Genomic DNA, 20721 nt, shown 5'->3' with positions numbered 1-20721 from the left:
TAATCTTAACAGATATAAGCCATGATAACATGCTTACTTTATTTCTTCAATGCATGTGAACCTACAGTGCTGAAGAGACCACTACTACAGTATTACTAAAAAACAACAACAACAAAGGATTTGTTATATATATACATATATATACCCATATCATCAATGCTTATATAGAAACTCTTCTCTTCTTACCTGAAACACGTGCTTCACCTGTTTGGGCACTAGCTAGAGCATTTCCAGAGGAACAAACAAGAAAGAGCTGGCACTCCAGTTATGTGTGAGTTGAGAATTTATATGTCGTTCAAAAACGTGAACTGAATGTTGAATGGGAAACACTTTGTGCGGAAAAATGTTAGGAACAGTGGTGCTAAAATTGTTCTAAACTGAAGATTGTCTGTTGTGGGGACCATTCAGTACTCTTGGACACTAGGGAAGCTGTTTAATATGTCACTTGCTCCCAGTGGCTTCATGGTATTAGTAATTAGCAAATTGCCCTGGAATCAAAGGTTTGGTACTTTAGTTTGATTAGCATTCCATTATTTATTTGAAATACTCAGTGTTGGCTGAAATTGGGTGAAAATACCTTTTGAAGACATAGTCTCTGAGCCTTAAAAATGGTGGATATCGACAGTACTGTAAGATGCACTGCCAGCACAGTGGATACTTTTCATTTCAGTGTAGACAGTCACATTTTCTAAGACAGATTTAGAAATCAGCTGATTAAGCTGTAACAACTGTTTTTCATTTATGGAATGAAAAACTGAAGCATTTTTCCTTGAGAACAAACTTTGTTTGGAAAGGTTGTCTTTGTAATTGGGGTGTTTCTGGAAGCACCCCTGGGAGAAGCTGCCTGAGGAACTGCTTTTCCAGGTTGTACCAGATGTTTTTTTCTCCGTAGATGTATTGTACATATTTTCCTTACAATGTCTCCATTGGTTGAATGGGTAATCTCTGTAGTAATATTTTAGGTACCTGTTGGATTTTTAAAGGCAGATTATTTATTTTCAAATTTGCTGCTATAACTGAAAACCTGAAAACTAGTCCTGTTGACTGTGCCTTTCATCACTGTTTCTCTGTGCCACAACCGTTCATGTGTATTTGAGATAAAGAAGTTTAAAAAGCCATGTTGAATTCAAGACTCCTAATAAAAATAAACAGGTAAAACTTCATGGGTACCAAGCTTTTTTTATTATTAGTTTTGCTTAACACTGATATAATAATAGTTTACTGGTACTGTTTTCAGTTAGAAAACAGGCGTAGATTTGATATGTGGGTTTTGGAAAGTCTTTGAAAAAAGAAAAGCAGACCGGTGTTAAGACCGTGATTATCAGTGTCATGCAGGTGTTCACTCAGACCTTGCGTATGCTACTATACAGTCCCCGGAGTAGCCTCCGGGGACCTCTTCGATCTACTGTATTTTGTTTGTTGGGTAATTTTTTTTTTTTTTTTTTGCATGAACAATGGCTGTTAATGATATTTAGAGCCTGTAGTACAGTGATTCCTATTTGAATTACAAGTAGAGGCTTTTGAAGGTTACACTAGGATCCTGTGGCTTATATAAAAGTTTAAAATGCAGCCCATTAGAAATGGGGCTGGATTGTACCTTGTCAGTAACAGTGGGGGAGGGGAGAAGGGGAAACATTATCACCATGTTCTCCAAATGGATACTTTCAAAAATAATTCATATTAAAAAGTTTTACCTTTCTCTTTTCCGCATGCCCTTAGTACTTTGCACATATTCTCTGTGCAGAATAAAATACATGCTTTAGTTTAAAAAATATTTATTATAGAAATGTACATTTAATTAGTTTTAAGGAATGTACTAGATAACGGTGTTAGCATATATATTTCTTCAAATTTGCAAACTTTACACCTTTAAGATATCTACAATGATAGTTTATTTACAAGTTTCACAAGAAATCACCACCTCACCAATACTGTTGATGCATCTAAGATGTAAGAGGCTCCCTGTTTCACTTCACTCTGTACTTGTAGAAGGAGCACAGTGTGTGGGTGAAGTTCCAGCCCAGCGCTAGTGACAGTCCATAGAGCAGGATGAGAGGTGCAAACGGGTAAAGTAGAATCACTGTGTTTTTCAGAAACGGCAGTGCTGGAAAAGGAGCAAACCCACATGCATTGGTGGGAAAAGTAAAGGACTAGTAAACGAGCGTTCTGGAAGACGGCTTCCCCCACAGCACGACGGGCCGAGCAGGCACACAAACTGTGAATCTTACTGAAGCATCTTACTGACGATGCTATATTGCAGCCAGAGCAATATTACTACTCCTCTGTGTTTGTTATTTCCTTCTCATTCATGGCTGTGAAGAAACCGAGCAGAGGTTTCTCAGCACAGAGGCTGAATGAGAAGCAAATCCAGGACTGAGGTTAAGAGTGAGGGTCAAACATCACCAATATTAATGGACGCAGTGGTGAATTTAAACCTGTGATGCTTCAGAAGCCTCCCATCCTAACGTACCAACAGAGATGGATGATGTTATGGGAAAAACCCCAACTTTCAGCTATTTGCGATTTCCCAACGGGGGAAAGCATTACACGTCCACTTTGAGAAGGTGAGATCTCAACTAGTATCCCAGACTTTAGGAAAGAACTGAAACTCACATACAAAATCCATCCTCAGATATCCGTGTTTGTTTCTTGCTCATGGCTTGGTTAGTGGGTCCCTACCCCATGCATTCTAACCTAAATATTTCTCATACAAGTAGTCCTCAAACTGAAACTGAGCTGTGCTCAAAGAATCTTCTAAATCGTAGGGAGTTACCAGGAGAGTCATCCAAAATCCACTTTGAGAAACTATAACGTGGCAGTGTGCTAATGACATTTTAAAACTTTCTCAAAACGTGAAAATTCATTAGAAGCCTAAATATAACATGTCACAAACATTTCCCCTGAACTAGAGAAAGGACTCCCAATGCCCCAAACAAGGTATTACAATGTGGGTGGCAGGGGGGTTTCAGTGGTTCCTGGCAAAGCCAAGGGGGCAAGCGTGGGAAGCTCTCACCATAGGAGCCAGTCACATGTGAGTACAAGTGGCTTGTATTTACAGTAAGAGCCTAATCATCTAGAGTGACAAGAAAGGAAGGGCTAAGAATATAATGCTAACAAATCATAAGTAAGGTCTCTAGATTTAATCTAACTCTATTTAATAGCGATTGTTTCTTAACATACATGAAGAATAATGTAAATATGGTTCTCATTCATACTATGAAAAATGAATTGATAGCAGGATGTAACAATGAATTCACAAACGTCCTGAGCTCAGCAAATCTTCTGTGATTATCTACAGAACCTCTCATCCCTAAGCTTCCCCAGTCCAGCAGGTGGCCTGGCACCTGGCCTTAGGCCCAGGCTGTTGACGCGTAACCACCTCTGCCCCCCTGGGCACTCCCCTGCTCCTGAGCCCCACAATCTCCCTGTGACGGGTGAACTTTGTGTACTGTGTCTCGGGTCCAGTATATGAATTGTGAGCAGGATTCATCTATTTTAAACACAGATGTTTACAAAATAGAGTATTTCAAACCCCCCCAGCCCACAATCATAAAACAGAAAATGAAGCAAAGGTTTTAAACATGCCCACTCATCGGACCCAACCCTTTCCTCACTCTGACTGCCGGTAACCCAGAACCCACAAGCCTGGGAGAAAAGAAAGAGGAAACTGATCGTGGGTTTCCTGCCAGTAACTTGGACAGCATCAATATGGTTTAACAGGGTTCCCTGAAATTATAAAATTTGTTATATACCAGCTATGCCACCTGCTAGCTGCGTGACCATGGGTAAGTTACTTAATCTCTCTGTGCCTGTTTCCTCATTTGAAAAATGGGGACAAGTAAAGCTGTACCATGTATCTGTAAAGATTAAACGGGAGAATTCCTATAAAACACCTGGGACAGTGCCTGTAAGAGCTCCATGAAAGTAAACTAATTGTATTACTGTTAACTTTTCCCCTCCCTGCGTGTTGTCAATCAACCAAAAAAAGCAATTACTTACCACTGTATCCTAGGAAAGTTACGTAGATGTAGTAGCCAACTGCAACCAACCATAACGTATTTCCAACTAAATATCCAATAAATGTGTCTGTTAGGATGACATCTGCGGAAGAGACGCATACAATGAATCTCTTTTCAGTGGGTACAATGAAGACTTTTTGATAATATGTTGAGAACTAACTGCTGCTTACGGTTGATGAAGAAAAGCTGGATAAAATGCAGAATGACGAGGAGAGGGTAGAAAGCGTTCAGGTGCACGTCGAAGGCGTAGCCCCACTCCACGTCGTAGTCTCTGCTCTGCCGCTTCACCAAATACTTGTTAGAGATAAACCTGAAGAGAAAGTTAACATTTGTTTCATAGTACAATAAAATTAATTATGAATATGTACCGACTACCTTCTATGTCCCAAGCTTTATTCCAGACATTTGGAGATACAGCGGTAAACAAACAAAGTTCTGCCTTCAATCTCGTGGGAGTAGTCTGACAGCAATACAAATAGCTGTCTGATGGTCCTATGGAGAAAAACAGAGCAGTACAGAAAGACAGAGAATACAAAGCTGAAGTGTTACCTATGGTGATGGTCCTAAGAGAGCGACCTCTGGGTAAAGTCCCAAGGGCAGTGATGGGAATCCCCCGGGGCAGGGCATTCCAGGCAGAGGGGAGTCCAAGCACAGAGGTGGGGGGGGGTACAGGGAGGTGGCAAGGGGCCCCGCAGGCTTGAGGAATGGGGGAGGGGCGCAGAGTGCCTGGGACAAGTGAGAAGATACGCGGGAAATGGAATCCGAAAACAAACGGGAGCCGGACCTTACAGAGCCTGTGGCCACTGTCAGACCTTTGGGCTTTTACTCTTGGTGGAATAAGAAGTCACTGTGGAGTTCCAAGAACGTCTGACCTACTATACTGACAGGGTTCCTCTGGCTGCCGGTCTGAGAACAGACTCTGGGGACAAGAGTGGAAGCGAGAGGCAGACGGGAGGCTGCTGCGAGCAGATGAACAGGGTGGCAGCAGCGGAGGTGCTGACATGGGGATATATTACCGTTGGAAGGCAGAGCCAACAGGACTAGATGTACTAGACTAGTGCTAGACTTGAGTGCTAGGGTACAAAAAAAAAAAAAGATCAGTCAAGGACGACTGAGAGATTCTGGCCTTAAACAAATGGAAGACTGAGGTGCAAGGTGGGGATGCCTGTCAGTCTGGAGTAAGAAGCATAGAAGGTCTAGAGTTTAGAGGAGTGGTCCAAACTGCGGATATAAACTCATCAGTGTGTAGATGATACTAAAAGCCACGAACCCAAATGCGATCACCCAAAGAGTGAACGCAGAGAACAGGTCCAGGCCTAGGACCTGGGTCTTCCCCCGTGGAAAAGTCAGGGAGTCAGGAGGAACCAGTAAAGAGAGAGGGGCCAGCGGTGTCTCCAGCCACAGGAACAATCACTCAGCTGGTGTCTCTGTTCCACAGCGTGGCCTAATCGTTCCGTTAAATGACGAACGAACGAGAAGACAGACATCCAGGTAACAGAAAGACAGATTGTCAAAGGAAAAGAACAAAAAAGATGATTGTATTATAAACACAGCTGTGGAAATTCAATGGACTCTTCCACGTGTGATTTCATTTTAAGGATACCGTTAAGAAAATGCTATGCCTAGTGAAAATAAAAATAGAAAAAAGAAAGAAACGAGGGAGAAGGTGTTACAGTACTAATAAAGCAGTCCTGTACTCAGTTATCTGAAAGCGGCAAGACAACAGTGCTCGGATCGAGCAAACGAGCTCGCCAGAACACCTTCCACTTCAGCCGAGAACCTGGGCCATTAAAATGAATGGAATAAGCATCTAGCCCACTACTCAAGTTCCCACTCTGGGGTCCTGCTGCCGCCCCTACCCCTCTGCTTAGCCCCTGAATGGCCGCTTTCCAGGCTTCTGGCCTCCTTCCGAGTCTCACCTCTAGAACACGGACACGCCTTCTGAGAGCTCAAAGACAGCTGTGATGCTCCCCTCCCACCTCCGTATTCATAATGCCAGTCATGCCTTCATCTTGGCCAGACTGTTGCAGCTTCCTAGTCACCTACCCCGGTGGCCAATAAACCTTCACTATCAACAAGCCTCCTGAACTCAACACGTCCAACATGGAATGCTTCACTTGCACCGGCCACTGACTGCTAAGCCCCAAACCCCCAGGCCGTCCCAGAGGCCCCGGGTCCTCCTCTTGCCTCCCCTCATCTACTTCTGTGCCACCGCACTAGCCCGGGCCTCCTGTGCTCCAGTGCAGACCCCACGACTGGATCCAGCCTAGCCACTCTCTCCAGCTCCTCCTCCATCTCCACTGCCATAGAGAGGATCTTTCCTCAAGTGTGAACTGGATGGTATTTCTGACTTCAAAGCCTCCAAGCTCCCCACCACTCCCCCTCCCTCCTCCTCCCACATGCAGCCTATGAGCTAAAGTCCAGTTCTTTTCTCTAAACTGCATTTAGGGCCCATTTCTCTATTCCCATCTCCTCCCCAGCCATCCAGTGGCCCCTATGCTCCCACACCTGGCACGCTGTTCCACACCTCTCTGCCTTCACACTTGGTGCCAGGAATCAGCTACCCCATCTGCCCAAATACCTCCTCATGCTGGCTTCTGTGGCGCCCCTGGCGTGACTGGAGTCACGCATGATTTCTATTTCTGGTTCCTCACACGATTCACAGCACAATGTAGTTTCTCAAAAATATACTGAGTCCTTCTCCAATGAACTCAAACTATGATACAGACTCACACTAAAGGTACTAAACTCCCGGCTTCTGCGACCCTCCAGGTCGCAGAATCGCAATGCATTCGAGGCAGAATGCCGGCTACAAACTATTTGTTTGAAAGCCTTATTTATTGAAATTTTTTCGCCTAGCATGTGTCCCTTGGATATCTTGATAATGAATATGCAACTTACATTGGTTAGCAGTACTCTTTTTAGGCCATATTTTAGAATCTTAGGTTAATGATGCATTGCATTTTCCAACTACCTAGCACATACAAGACCTGTACTGGACTAGTCAGAAATTACAAAGCAAAATAACAGGTTGGTATCATCAGAGGTTAGCGTCTCAGAATCTTGCTTAAAATGTTAACAGCTACCATTTATTGAGCACAGACTATATGCCAAGTGCTTTTCATACCACAATCTTTTCAAATACCTCATACATAGATAATCAACTCCATCTTCCAAAAGAGAAGACTGGAGCTAAGAAGTACACAGTAAATGACTGAGCTGGCATTTGAACCCAGGTCTCTCTGTGACTCAGGTTCCAGTGTTTTCTCTGACATACGTCCACCACCACCACCGGCCCCCTGCTGAGCTCACCCACACATCCACCCCTTCCGCCAGCCCCACAGGAGCACTGATCAGGGAGAAGGCGGAAAAACCAAACACCAGATTTATACTCAGTATACTACTGTTGGTACAGCAAACCCAGACAAAGTCAGACTGAGAACCCAGTCAATAAAACCCATGTGTGTGGCTCAGAAGAAAGACACCAAAATTTTAACCAAAACAATCCTTTTTCAGGTGTACTTCATTTCATATCAAAGATGCAAAGTAAGGGCTTCCCTGGTGGCGCAGTGGTTGAGAGTCCGCCTGCCGATGCAGGGGACATGGGTTCGTGCCCCGGTCTGGGAAGATCCCACGTGCCGCGGAGCGGCTGGGCCCGTGAGCCATGGCCGCTGAGCCTGTGCGTCCGGAGCCTGCACTCCACAACGGGAGAGGCCACGACAGTGAGAGGCCCTCGTACCGCAAAAATAAATAAATTAAAATAAATTAAAAAAAAAAAAGAAGATGCAAAGTAAGATTCCATAATATAACCCTCTACATCTTATACCTCTAGAAGTGACCCACTGGCAAAGGCAGCAGAATATTGTGCCGTCATCCAGACAGCTGAAGCAGAATTGGCTAACTGCATAATATTTTTGCAAAATCAAAATTTTTGTTAATACGACACAATCATTACTTCAATTCACTTATCTGCTGTGCTTTGACAAAGCAGACCATCCCCTTAGAGTATTTTCTGATGTAGGTACCGACACAGGAGGACAAGGTATATTAATCCTGGCAGCCAAAATCGATGCTTTCAGTTCATCTATCTTGTTTCAATTTCCATCAGCTGCTCTCTGAAGCAAATGGAGGCTCTACAGCAGCATCTGAAGAACCAAAGTTAACAGTACTTACCACATTAAGGTTGATATGAGAAGGCCGACGCCTACACAGTCTATGAATACAACCCAAAGGAGCAGCTTTATCGTCTCAAAAAATCCCATGTCCAGCACAAAGCCAAATCCTATAGTGGACACTGAAAGAAAGATTTACAAGATGTATTCAGGCACTCTGCTAGATTCTAGGGGTACAGGGCATGGTCTCTGCCCTTCAGATGCCCACTCTAGTGTGGGAGACAGGTATGTAAACCCCAAAGGTGTTAAATGTAACTGATTAAGAAATGCAGACCACCTTGGAACACAGAACTACCACTGAGATATCTGAAGTTTACTGAGGAGGCCCCCGTCTGTCTGTGGTTCACCAGGGTAGCCCCAGCATTCAGAACACAAGCAGCACTCACATATTTTTAAGTCTAGTTAAAGGTGACAAAAAATCCAACACCCTAAAGATGGCTCAGACCCTTTCACTGCACTATTGGAGAACTAAAAGCAGTTTCTCAAGTTCACATTGGTACTTTCAGAACTCTCATTCTGGATTGGCCTGATGGTGAAATGCAATTTCCAACCTCGGTAGTCCTTTTTCACACTAAGTTTGCATTTGGGTATCAATTTATTTATCATGGTAGTTAAAAGACACGGAGTGATTCTGTCCTCTGCTTTTGAAAGTTCTGAGGAAACAGTTGACTCTGGTACCTGCTTGGGACTTTTAAAATCAGGAAGAATACCACGTTCTTTCATGTGAGGAGATTTCTGAGGCTTCAGAGAGGAAGAAAACAGCTTCAGAGATCCCCAAATTGTGACTCACAACATGCTGATAACAAAAGATTCTCCAAATGACAAGCCCAACCTGAAACGCTCATTTATTCTTCAACTCTCCTGCAGACAGACACTTACCACAGAGCCAGAGACTTAACAGGACCAAGAAAGCAGGGTCATCTCTGGCCCACTGATCCTTTGTCTGCTTCCGGTAATGAAAGTTTCTATAAACTCTCTGTGGGGAAGTGAACAGGTAGAGCATCTGCCAGACAGCAAATTCAAAGTCCATCTGCCGGAAACGAAAAAGCCTCCTCAGGTATTTGTAGCGTTTTGCTCCAGCTGTGTGTCTGGCCGCATCCCTGGAACTCAATACCCCGTTCCCCTGCACTGGGGAATTCACTGAAGTACTCGGTAACATCTTCCTAGATGGAAGAAGAAAAAAAATTCTATTCCTAGTCATCTGAAGAAACTGTCAGCTACTAGCACCCCTCTTGTGAGTTATGAGAGAAGTTACCTTACATGTCGGCTCCAATCCCTGCGTAGAGGAAGGGCTCAAAAGCGAGCGGAGTTGGTTCTGGCTGCAGAAATGATCACTGCACTTCAGGCAAGGGCTACCCCACGCCCTCTGAACCTTCATAATAACACTTTCATAGGGTCCACATTTTCCCCACACTTCACTTCCCTCAATCCTCAGCTTCCCGCTTCCCGCCCCCACTCCCCGGCAGGAGCAGTGATACTGATGGAGCCAAAATTTGCACTCAGGCAGTCTGGCTCAAAATTCCACCTGTCATGTGGGCTCTCGACCATCAAGACTTTAAGAGAAAGCCTTTGCTGAAGCCAAACAGAAACGATGTTCCCGACGAGGTAAAATAAATGGCCTATCTCACAGGTCCATCAGCGCACGACCAGCAAGCAACTCGTTCATGACTATGTGATGTAAAAACAAAGCAGAACTCAAATGCATAGTGTTTTACTTCCTGACTAGTTCAGCAGGGGAACGACAGCGTGGGAGTTCCGGTCCAACTAGTCTGAAGCCAGGGGAGCGCCGGTCACCGTCCGGCCCCCACGCCCCGCCCCGGCAGCCCAGTGTCTGGCTCCACTCCCCAGGCCTCCTGCGGGACGCCAGCGGCGCTTCCCGGGCCCTACGGCTCCCCGCCGGCCCGGGGCCTCGGGTAGGGCGGCCAGATTTAGCATAAAAACACAGGACGTCCAGTTACAACTGAATCTCAGATACAAGAGTAATTTTTAATATCAGCAGGTTCGAAACACTGCGTGGGACATACGCAGACGAAAACATTCTTCGCTGGTATCTGAAATTCAACTGTAACCAGCCCCCCTGAATGTGTCTGGCAGCCCCGCCGCAGGCCGAGCAGCCGAACCCGGGCGCGGTCACTCCAGGGCCGGGTGACGTGGGGCCGCGAGTTGACGGAGGAAACGGCCCCCGGGCGAGCCCGAGTCGCGCGCAGACAGGGCGGTCGGCAGGCCTCACCTGGAGCCCCGCGGCGGCCTCCACCGGCTCCAAACTGACCCGCCACCGCCGTACAGCAGCCGAGCCCAGCTGCCGCGGGGCCAACTTCCCTCCCAACAACGTCGTTGGCGCTGGGGGCGCGGCGCGGTGCGTCACGTGACCCACTTCCGCCGCGCGCTCGGCCTCCCGGGACCCATGGTCCGCCGCGCGCCCGCCGGAAGTAGTGGCTGCGGCTTCCGGTTCCGCCCGCCGCGGCGTCGCTGGCGTCCAGTCAAGTCGAGGCCGTCGCGGACTGGAGCTGGTCTGGGTAGCAGCTGGCGGAAGGCGCAGTCATGCCCCGCTATTACGAGGACAAGCCGGAGGGCGGCGCGTGCGCGGGCTTGAAGGAGGACCTCGGTGCGTGCCTGCTGCAGTCGGACTGCGTGCTCCAGGTAGCGCGGCCGGGCGCTCGGGTGACCAACGCCCGAAGCGGGGAGGCGGGGCCGGCGGAGGGCTCTCGGCCGGCCGCGGTGATGGTCAAGAGAGGTGCCTCGGAGTTCGCCGTCCTGGGTGTCGAACGCAGCTCCAACTTAATGAATTTGGGCGCATCCACTGTCAGAGCCTCACTTCCCAGGTGGTGTGAAATTGGAGAGAACGGTGCCGCCCCGTTGGGTTTTTGTAAAGGTTAAACCATTTCGGGTCGAGAAACACGGAATGCTGCCTCTCTGCTAGGTTCTGGAGGCATAAAGGAGAATAAGAAAGGTTTCTTGAACCCTAGAAAATGAGAATCAGTAAATTAGCAGGTAATTACATGAACCTGGCACACTGTATTGCCTAGTAAATTCTCCTTTCTGTGTTCAGTGGTGGCTGAATAGATTCTCCGCCTACCCTGTGTTGGTTTGAACGTGTTGCTGAGTTGAGTTCTGTGCATTCCTGCGTTAAGTTGTAAATGAGGCAGCTCTTTATTTTCACCACTTTGTATCTTGCTCCCCCTACCGTGGATCTTGTGGTTTTACGTGCTGTGATGGGAGCTATTGCTCTCCTGTTTTTCCCTCACTACAGCCCCAGGTCTTCTCAGGAGCCAGTGTGAATGCAGAGAGGTTCAAAGTCGACTGGGGAACCTGGGTTCTGGCCTTAAACCCAACCAAAGCACAAGTACCTTTTCCGATCACCAAGGCCTGATGAGAGGGCAATCCGTTGGGTGCAATTATTTTTGCATTCGGAGATGTAATTTCAGATAGTTGCCCTTATTTCAAAGAAAAGACAACTACCCGAAAATGGACATCAACCATGAGGCTATACTGGTGTTTCTGCTGATTCATGTTTTACATTTGGTTCACTGTTTTTGGCAAGGGCTGTGTAAGCCTTCAGTAAATACTTGTTTTATGAGTACAGGAGCAAAATGCCTCGGGCACCCAGTGGAGAGCAACTTGTTTTGCTTGAGAATTTGGAAACTTCTCACAGGAGGAGGTAACATTTGCTCTGAGTCTTAAAGGTTGAGTAGTAGTTTATCAAGTAAAGGAGTGCAGGCTGTGGTGTTTGTGAAGAGAATCTGAAAGAACAGCACGTGCAGAATCACGGAGATGTGGCAGGCCCACGAGAAGCTGGTTCCCTGGTGGGCTGGAGGAAGGGGAATGTGCCAGAACGCTTGAGAGGACGGTTGCCATGGGTGACGGCCCTTGTGTGTCACAGTGAGCAGCTCCGGCACAGAGTAGGACTGAGGAAAGAAACTCTGGAAGTGGAAGAGAATACTGGTGGCAGGGAGAACACCAAATTGGATTTTTGCAGTGATTGATTGATTTAGCAAACATTTGAGTGCCAAGTCTGATTGAGGGGACATACAGATGAATGGGACACATTGTAGAAATTGGATCTCTGGGAAGCTCGGAAGGTGTAGGCAGAGGTAATGACCCGGACACATTGCAGGGATGTTGCTTTCCTCCACTGAGTATGTGGCCTTTTTGTTGCTGAATTTGGTCAACTAGGAAAACGTGGTGTTTTCCTATAAAGAGTCTCTTAAATGGAAGTGCATTGACAGTTTGTGTTAAATTCATCCTGAATGGTCACTTCAACTGGACTATAAAATGGCAATACTGAGGCAAAACATTGAGTTATGCAGATCCAGGCGGATGTCCTACCTTCTCGGATGGTGTCACTGGCAGCTCCAGCCCACCCCTCCCCCCTAGGAACTCAAGACCAAGGGGAGTTGTGCTGAGGTATATGCCTGCTGTGTATGGCCACCTCATTTATGATAAGGTTTTTGATTCCTCAACTCCTTGAATAAAGAAATTAATCTCATCTTTTGGCAGATGATGCTATAGTCTCTCCTTGCCAATCTTTAACCCACCTGCAAAGCTGCTAGACTTTACTTTAGGGAGGAATTAAACACTTAGTTCTGGGGCTGCACTGAGAGATAACCAAGGAACTGTAGGGGCTCAGAGAAACTCAGGGTAATGGTGAAAAGGATGTAAACTCCGGTGGGGAGAAGAGAAACAAGGAAAAAGCAGATTCAAAAGGCATTTCTTGGATAAACTTCTTAGGATTCTGACTCCTGGGAGTTGAAACTGTGCCCAAGGAACTCAATTACAAGTTATCTCCCTTGCGTCTCTTAACAGCTTCCAGGCCTGCTGACTTTTCATCAGAATCACCTGGAGATGGAGGTGGAGAGCTTAAAAGTACAGATTCCACTGCTCTCCCCATCTCCCTTATAAATTAAAAGTGTCTCAGGTTGATTCTTGGACACAGCCATGTTTGGGAATCACCAGTCTTGACCTCAGAAGGCAAATAAGCTTGGGAGTGTATTAGTTGGGTGATAGGTTCAGACAAATATTACAGAGACCCAGAATAACAGTGGCTTAAAAGAGAGAATTCTCTTATCTTGTTTGCCTGTAAGTAGGGTCTAGTCTGATCCTCTCTGTCTTCCATGGACCTAAACACTGTTGATCGGTGGTGTCAGGTGCCGTGATGGGAGTTAGGATGTTACTCTCTCACTCATGGTCCAAGACTGCCTTGCTTCCACATCATCAGGCCTAGTAACATGGGGGAGGAAAGTGGGGCAAGCCACTTTCCATTACAGACCAACCCAGAAGTTTTACATTTCAGTTCCCTGCATATTCCATTGGCTAGAACTTAGTCACATGACCATACCCAGCTGCAAGGCGGCTGGGAAATCTAGCTCAGCCATATGCCCCACTCAAAAGGAAGAGTGAATATTAAGGGGGCAATTAGCAATCTGCCGTCAGGGGTGGAGGTGGAGGAAGATGAAGTAATATTTCTCTCTTAAGTGTAGTATCTAGATGGATCTTCCCGGTAGGCAGTTGGCAGTATGGGTTGAAAGCTTGTGAAAAAAATGGCATCTCAGATACGGTTTGGGGAAGCATCAGTTTATAAATTACAGTCTTTTGTATAGTTATAGTCTTTTATCTCTGCGTTGTTCATGTGGGCAACCTCATTACAGAGTTTGAGGGAGGAACATAATAGTGCAGAGAAGCTTGCTACTCTGTTCTGGTTCACTTTTGAGATTCACTGATGTAGATGACAATTCAAATCTAGGGCCCAACAGACATAAAGACTGGAATGTGGCCAAGATTCCTGGGGATCAGGAATGCCGTAGATGTGGTACCCGGTAGCTTTTTTCACCCTAAAAACTAGAAGTGTGACTGGCACTTGTAAAATAAAGGTTTTGGAGAGTGATTGCAGTGGTTGAGTCAGGGTATCAAAATCTGCTTGAGGGGAAATCCTTGATGATGAAGAGCAGGTGAAATTTAAGTTACACCAGAGCTTTCAACTTAAGTAGTACTCTAGCCGACCTCATTAACATCTTTCTGAAATGTTGAGAACCAGCACTAAAGCCGTTCAGATTTTAGGGCATCTAATTGGGGCTGTTTGAGCTTTTAAAGTTAACATGGAACAGGGTCATTTTTACTCTCAGACAAAATTGCTTGATTCATTTTGCATTGGAATTCACTTAGAGTTGGAAGATTTCACGATCTTCCTTTATATCGTGAAGCACTGCATAAAGCTAAAGTTTATGAGCAGTATGTTTTATTTATTTATTATTTCTTTAACAGTAATAAAATGTAAGGTTTTGCTTTTTTTCCCTCGTGAATTGCACGTTAGTTTAATGTCATTAAACCTCAGGTGATTCAGAAAATTCAAGTTCAGTCTCCTTTTTCCAGATGTTGTTTTATGCATTTACAGTCCTGGGAGACGGGAACCCCCTCAGCACCTTTCCCTGCCTCCTCCCCCCTCCCCCCCACCTCCCCCACTTTGTGACTTGCTCACACTGCCAGTGAACATTAGCATGTGTATACCTTCTCCTACCTGCTGTTTGAAGCTCTGTGTAGACAGGAATATCTTGTATTTACTTTTTAACCTCCTGCTAAACTGATGTAGGGCAGTTCTGAATTTTTTTTTTTCATAAATTAGTCCTTGTGAGTGTTTAGTTACTAGACAAATTAGTAGGGTAGGGGGTTCAAAAAAATTTTGCAGTAGTTAAATTTTAATCTTGCTTCTTTGAGTTGTGAAATACACTTTCTGTAGATGCTTCTTTGTGTCCAATATATTTAAGTGCCTTTGTGTTAAGTTCAATTTATGACAGTAAATTTGTTCAAAATATTTTAAGATAATGAAGATATGATAATGAAGTCATTTCTATCCCATGTTTACCTACTGAAATACTACTAAATTTTAGCTCTTAATCTGGTTTTGCAGTTACTTTGTCAAGTGTGATTTTTAAAGTCTTATTTGTTAAGAGTCAGAAATAAGCACTTCCCCTGTGAATGTGTTCTTGTAGCACTGTCCTGTCTTGATGGCAGAAAGGGAATGGTTTAATCCATTTTTCTTAAGCTCTTACGAGCTTTCACTGCTTAAAGACCAGTTAATTTCACACTGGGCCCAGGCAGATCTTCCCTTCCAAGTATATATAAATTCTGTTAAAATCTCACTCTCCTCTTCCAATTCTTACTCAGTGAGCTTCTCAGAATAGAGAGCTTGACTGTGGCAGTAGGGGGTGGGAAAACGCAGAGATGTGTTGGAGGTAAACTTGCTTGCATTAAAATGATACTGTAATTGGAGACTTGAAAGCCACTTGATACTACCTCCCAGAACAAACCCTCCCATTCACCACTACAGCATTCCTGATCTCTCACGTGCACGCCCTCTCTCCCTCTCCCCACTTCCTCCCTCTCCCTCCCTCCCTCCTTCTCTCTCTCTCCTTCCCCCCTCTCTCCTTCTCCCTCCCTCCCTCCTTCTCTCTCTCTCCTTCCCCCCTCTCTCCTTCTCCCTCCCTCCCTCTCTCCCCCACTTCCTCCCCCTCTTTCTCTCCCCCCTTCCTCCCTCCCTCTCTCCTGTCTTCCCTTTTTCTCTCCCTCCCTCTCCCTCCCTCCCTCCCTCCCTCCCTCTCTCTCTCTCTCTCTCTCTCTCTCTCTCTCTCTCTCGCCCTCTCTCCCTCCCTCCTTTCCTCCCCCTCTTTCCCTCCCTCCCGCCTTCCTCCCTCTCTCTCTTCCCCCTTCCTCCCTCTCTCTCTCCCCACTTTCTCTCCCTCCCCCCTTCCTCCCTCTCTCTCTCTGTGTCACACACACTACTTTCTTCTCTGTCTTTAGGACCCTGGAGAAACCCCGTTACTACTTTCACCTTTACTCTTTCCCTTTCTTACACATAAGGAGCTGAAGATAGCAGTTTCTAGATTTTTATATAAACATTTTAAAGAAAAGTATCCCATGGAAACCAGTGTTTTCAAAAATTCAAGGGCACCCTTAAAGTGCCCCAAAATTATTTTACATATTTTTTCATTCTATCCTTTTCTTCTTAAGTACCAACAGTCAAAATGAATTATGAATTATTTCTTAATTAGTTTTCTGCTTTTCCTTAACTTTTTAAAAAAGAACTATTTCCAGAAGGACAGTTATTTTGTACTTTGTGAGAAAATTTCTCAGGTATTTATATTGTTTTATGTGTCATAGGAAGGAAAATCCCCTCGGCAGTGTCTGAAGGAAGGAAACTGCAAAGCTTTGAAATACTCATTTTTTGAGTGTAAAAGATCAGTGGTAAGTAGCTAAAGATTTTTAAAACCTTATGCTAAAAATTAGCTCTGTGGAGTTAAATATGTGAGTGACTTAGTAATTATAAATAGGTTGCAGTGATATCACTTGGAAAAAAGGATGTATCTTTTCTTACCCAGTGAGTTAATGTGAGGTAGCATTCATTGCAGACCCGCAGCTGATTGTTCTGTTATTGCTGTTATGCTAACCACAGCAGCTAAACTTCATGAATTTTTGAAAGAGAGAGAGTTCAGTCTTGGCAAGTGTAGATGGGGCACAGTTGATGTTGGTCACTGTGTATTTGGGTCATTTGGCAACTACACACAGACCCATAATGTGGGGTCTACGGTGCGTGCACTGTGCCTTACATGTTGGTGTGATTAGGAGAAGATGTTGGTGTCTGTGTTTGAATTTGTAGAGTGAGGGATTGTGGAAAGACAGCCTAAGAGGACATTACAAATCTCATGGTTTCTACTCTAGTGTTCTTTGATTCCAAAGATCTACAAAGATCTTTGGAATAGAAACCAGGAGCCTTCTCTTTGTGAAAAGAAAATACGAAATCAGAAAAATGGACATCCCTCTAAAGACAGCAGTAACTTGGACTTGAACCTGCTTTTGTTTGTTGAGGAACAGCACTCAGATCCCTTCCCTTTTGTTGATAAGAGAAGCAGAGAGTACAGGATATTATGATCGGGGAGGCCAGACAAGAACTTGAGCATGTTTGCTAACTAACCGGATCCAGGGAGGTGTAAAGTTAGATTAAATTTAGCCATGCTCACTTTCTTTTCTCAAGTGACACAGTTCTTTGCCATATTTTCCTGTCATTTAATGTAAGAAAAGAGGATTTTCTTGCCTTCTCTCACATAGTTTTGTTACCCATGTAAGATGCAAGCCTTTAGATCTTCCAAGAATGTCAGATCATGTTTAAATAATTGAGAAGTTATAATGAACAGTTACTGTAAGACGCGATGAGTTGTCCTTTTTAATCGTAATGATTGAATTTGTAATAAAATCCCTGTAATTCCTGGCCTGAACATCAGTCTTTGCTCTCCAAAGAACTTTAAGAAATCAGAACATGTAAAAATTTTCCACAATTTATCTACCTTCTGCAGAAATTTGAATAAAAAGTAAATGTGCTTTTGACCATTTCAAATATCAGTACAAGGCAGAGCTTCACTCATACTTTTGGACTCCAGAAAGAGCAGTATAGGGAACTTCTTAGCAGACTTAGAGATTCTTGCAGCCTTTCTTTAAGACTGTGACTCACTGTTGGTCCTCCAGCATAGTGGAGTTGCCTCACACTTAACTAATGCAACTTATGCACTCTTGGCAAAACCCTGAAACAAAACAATTAAAATTGTGCTGGTGATTTTGCTTAATATTTCAAACCGTGAGTGTATGACCCAGAGTGAAGGTGAGATGGTGAGTTTGAATCGGCTGTTCCCTCTTAATATAAGCCTCTCATCATCCTGATCATGATTCCCATGTGTGAAGATTATTTATTTTTTGAAAATGTGGCTCTTAGCTACTTTATCTAGTGCTCAGATGAAGAAATAGCAGTCTGTCCCACACTGGCTGTGTCGTCCTCATTAATAGGGTTTAGTTCTAAAATAATTCCTTCCGATGGAATTTCTAGGGAGTGGTATTGACTGTCTATGCAATTTTGCCTTCTCTACTGACTAGGACCCTCCACACTACCACACCACCCTTAAGAAGTGGCTGCACTGTGAAGCTTAAGTCAAAGAACATAGAATTGACCTATGAGTAGTAATTTAAGGAGTTTTAATACTAAAGTGGCTGTTACATAACATTGTTCAAGGCTCTCTCCTCTTTTCAGTTAGTATTTAAAGATTTAAAAAACACTTGAATATTAACCCAAACAAAACCTAATTAGAAAGTCAAGTTTGTTTGAAGAACAACATACATTGAGTGTACTTCAGAGAAAAAGATAAATGAAATTTGGACTCAAGAAGAAAATCCTTATTGTGACCTTAAATGGAACTTTCATTTTTAATGCCATCTTTCCCCCCGCTCCCGCTTGAGAGCTGTGACAACTGCCTTTTTGAGTGTGCTGGAAACTGGTTTACTTCTCTCATATAGTGACACCCGTTACCAAATCTGTGTTTAATAATGGTGTCGAGAATATTATTTAATTGTATATTTATTTTCAGTTGGATGCCAGATCAAGATTTAGGGGAAGAAAAGGATATTGATACTACTATGTTGAAACCAAGATGAAAACAACAAAGGATTTTCTCTGTCATTAAAACGGAGAAACCAAAATAAGAAACATACTTTTTGTTACATCTGTTCAGTTGGAGCAGTTTCTTCCTCCGTGGAACACTGAAGAAAATGGATGAGCATGTATAAAGTAAATGCTTCTCTTGCTCTAAGTTATTTTTAAAAGAAAAATTTAATTGAATAGTTATGAGCTAAGAACATACTAGATGTGTTTTAAGAGTTGTTCTGAAGCACAGAGAATGGAGAGATTGTTATTTTCAAACTTGACTCCTCAACCAAATGACATAGTTTGTACATCCTTCGTGAATATTGTGAAGGCCACTAATGGGACTGTTAAAATCAACATGGTGCCTGGTGAGAACATGTCTATCTTGAAAGTTTAGGATAAAACTTTCTTTTATTCAGTCTGTACTATTTAGTTCTAAAATAAATTGTGTTTGATTCCTTGGAGAAGAAATGCTTCCCTTGCACTGAATCACTGAAGTAACAACCTCAAAATATTAATATCACTCATTAGGCATAGCTGGATCCAAAGCCTGGGATTATGCTGCCAGGGCTCCTTGCCTCCATCTCTTGACTGTTTTTCTCTGTTTCCTGACCTCGTTTTTAGGCTGGCCCTCTCTACATAATGGGAAAGAGGCCAGTGTCCATCAAAAGCACACATCCCTAAGGTCTGTGACCCAAAAAGAAGAGAGATAACCTCCTTTTCTAGGGTCCACTAATCAGACCCTACAAAAGGACTCTTGTCTTCTGTGGAATATCTGCCCCTGAATTAGACCTGTAGTCCTTGTGGAAAAAAGGATGGGACCCCATGATCTTGGCCAGACCTGGGTCTTATGCACTGTATTTGGTAACTCATGTCAGAATCACATTGAATGAATGATGGGCTTTATCCTAAAAGGAAAGAAGGATTCAGAGCCAGTAGGTATTGACTGTAGAAGGCAAGACTGAAAACCATGAAATGCTTGTAAAAGTTTAGAATCATGTAATTTTATTCCGATCACATAATACAGTAGAGCCAGATATGAATCCAAGTTTCCAGCTTTTTTTTTCAGTATTGAAGAATAAGGGAAGGAGCCATAGCTTCTTCATAGACCTGCAGTTTACTGGAGTTAAAGCAATCAAGGTATTGTGTAGCTCATTTGCTTTCTTAAAGGTTCACCTGAAGTTGTGAGAATTCCACATCAGCACTGATCCTTGTTGCAGAAATTCACTGAGGTCTGTTGTATATACTATTCACTGGGAAAGGGAAAAGGGTAGATTTTTTCAATACCTCTTGTATACCTGTTTAAGTGCTACAACTTTTATTAAAAGTTAAGTTTGATAAGAAACTCAAATTATTTTATAGAACCCTATCTTTTTCTTAGTCACAGCTTTATTGAGAGCTTCATTGGAAGAAATTCAAATACCATAAAATTCACCCTTAAAGTATACAATTTCAGTGCTTTTTGTTTGTTTGTTTTTTAATAGTCACAGTCATGAAGCCCAGTCATGAAGCCATCACCACTGTCTAATTCCAGGGCATTTACATCACCCCAAAGAGAAGCCCCATCTCCATTAGCAGTTACTCCCTCCTCCCCCGCCCCCCCACCCCACCCCCAGCTCTTGGAACAACTCATACATTTTCTGTGTCTATAGATTTGCTTATTCTGGACATTTCATAAACATAGAAATATGTAATATGTGGCCTTTTGTGACTGGCTTCTTTCACCATGTTTTCAAGTTTCATCTCTATGTAGCGTCTATCTGTACTTCATTGCTTTTTATTTCTGAATAATATACCATAGTATAGATAATACCACATATTTTTTATCCATTCATCAGCTGAGGAAATTTTGGGTTATTTGCACTTTGGGGCTATTATGACTAATGACATGAACATTTATTAATGAGTTTTATCTGGACATGTTTCATTTCTTTGGGTTATATACCTAAGAGCGGTATTGCTGTGTCATATGATAACTCCAACTTTAACTGATAAACTGCCAAACTTTTCCACAGTGGCTACATCATTTTACATTCCCACCAGTAATGTATGAGGATTTTAATTTCTCCATATC

The 20721-nt window shown here is 43.8% G+C and overlaps 2 protein-coding genes across 2 annotated transcripts; one reads left to right on the top strand and one right to left on the bottom strand.

Annotated features, from left to right (window-relative positions):
* Positions 1-656: 656 nt before the first annotated feature.
* On the bottom strand, positions 657-10434 carry UNC50 (unc-50 inner nuclear membrane RNA binding protein). Its single transcript, XM_079721487.1, has 6 exons — positions 10422-10434; positions 9071-9354; positions 8193-8313; positions 4190-4329; positions 4000-4101; positions 657-2104 (listed from the first exon to the last, which is right to left on the bottom strand). The coding sequence occupies exons 2-6, from the start codon at positions 9348-9350 to the stop codon at positions 1968-1970; spliced, it is 780 nt and encodes a 259-aa protein (XP_079577613.1). The 5' UTR covers positions 9351-9354; positions 10422-10434; the 3' UTR covers positions 657-1967.
* A 199-nt stretch (positions 10435-10633) lies between these two features.
* On the top strand, positions 10634-19118 carry COA5 (cytochrome c oxidase assembly factor 5). The gene is made up of 3 exons (XM_079721488.1): positions 10634-10831; positions 16343-16426; positions 18592-19118. The coding sequence occupies exons 1-3, from the start codon at positions 10733-10735 to the stop codon at positions 18631-18633; spliced, it is 225 nt and encodes a 74-aa protein (XP_079577614.1). The 5' UTR covers positions 10634-10732; the 3' UTR covers positions 18634-19118.
* Positions 19119-20721: the final 1603 nt, after the last annotated feature.

This window comes from Hyperoodon ampullatus, assembly GCF_949752795.1.
Source record: "Hyperoodon ampullatus genome assembly, chromosome: 15".
NCBI classification, from domain to species: Eukaryota; Metazoa; Chordata; class Mammalia; order Artiodactyla; family Ziphiidae; genus Hyperoodon; species Hyperoodon ampullatus.
Note: the sequence above shows the minus strand (reverse complement) of the source record. Positions and strands in the feature narration are given on the sequence as shown.

Bases quoted from the DNA above. Each gene is read 5' to 3' on its own strand.
- UNC50 (XM_079721487.1), bottom strand. From the start codon at position 9,350: ATGTTACCGAGTACTTCAGTGAATTCCCCAGTGCAGGGGAACGGGGTA. The intron at 4,330-8,192 runs GTAAGTACTGTT...CTTTCTCTTCAG, and splicing joins CTCATATCAACCTTAATGTG to GTTTATCTCTAACAAGTATT. The intron at 4,102-4,189 runs GTAAGCAGCAGT...TCTCTTCCGCAG, and splicing joins CCAGCTTTTCTTCATCAACC to ATGTCATCCTAACAGACACA.
- COA5 (XM_079721488.1), top strand. From the start codon at position 10,733: ATGCCCCGCTATTACGAGGACAAGCCGGAGGGCGGCGCGTGCGCGGGC. The intron at 10,832-16,342 runs GTAGCGCGGCCG...TATGTGTCATAG, and splicing joins AGTCGGACTGCGTGCTCCAG to GAAGGAAAATCCCCTCGGCA. The intron at 16,427-18,591 runs GTAAGTAGCTAA...ATTTATTTTCAG, and splicing joins TTGAGTGTAAAAGATCAGTG to TTGGATGCCAGATCAAGATT.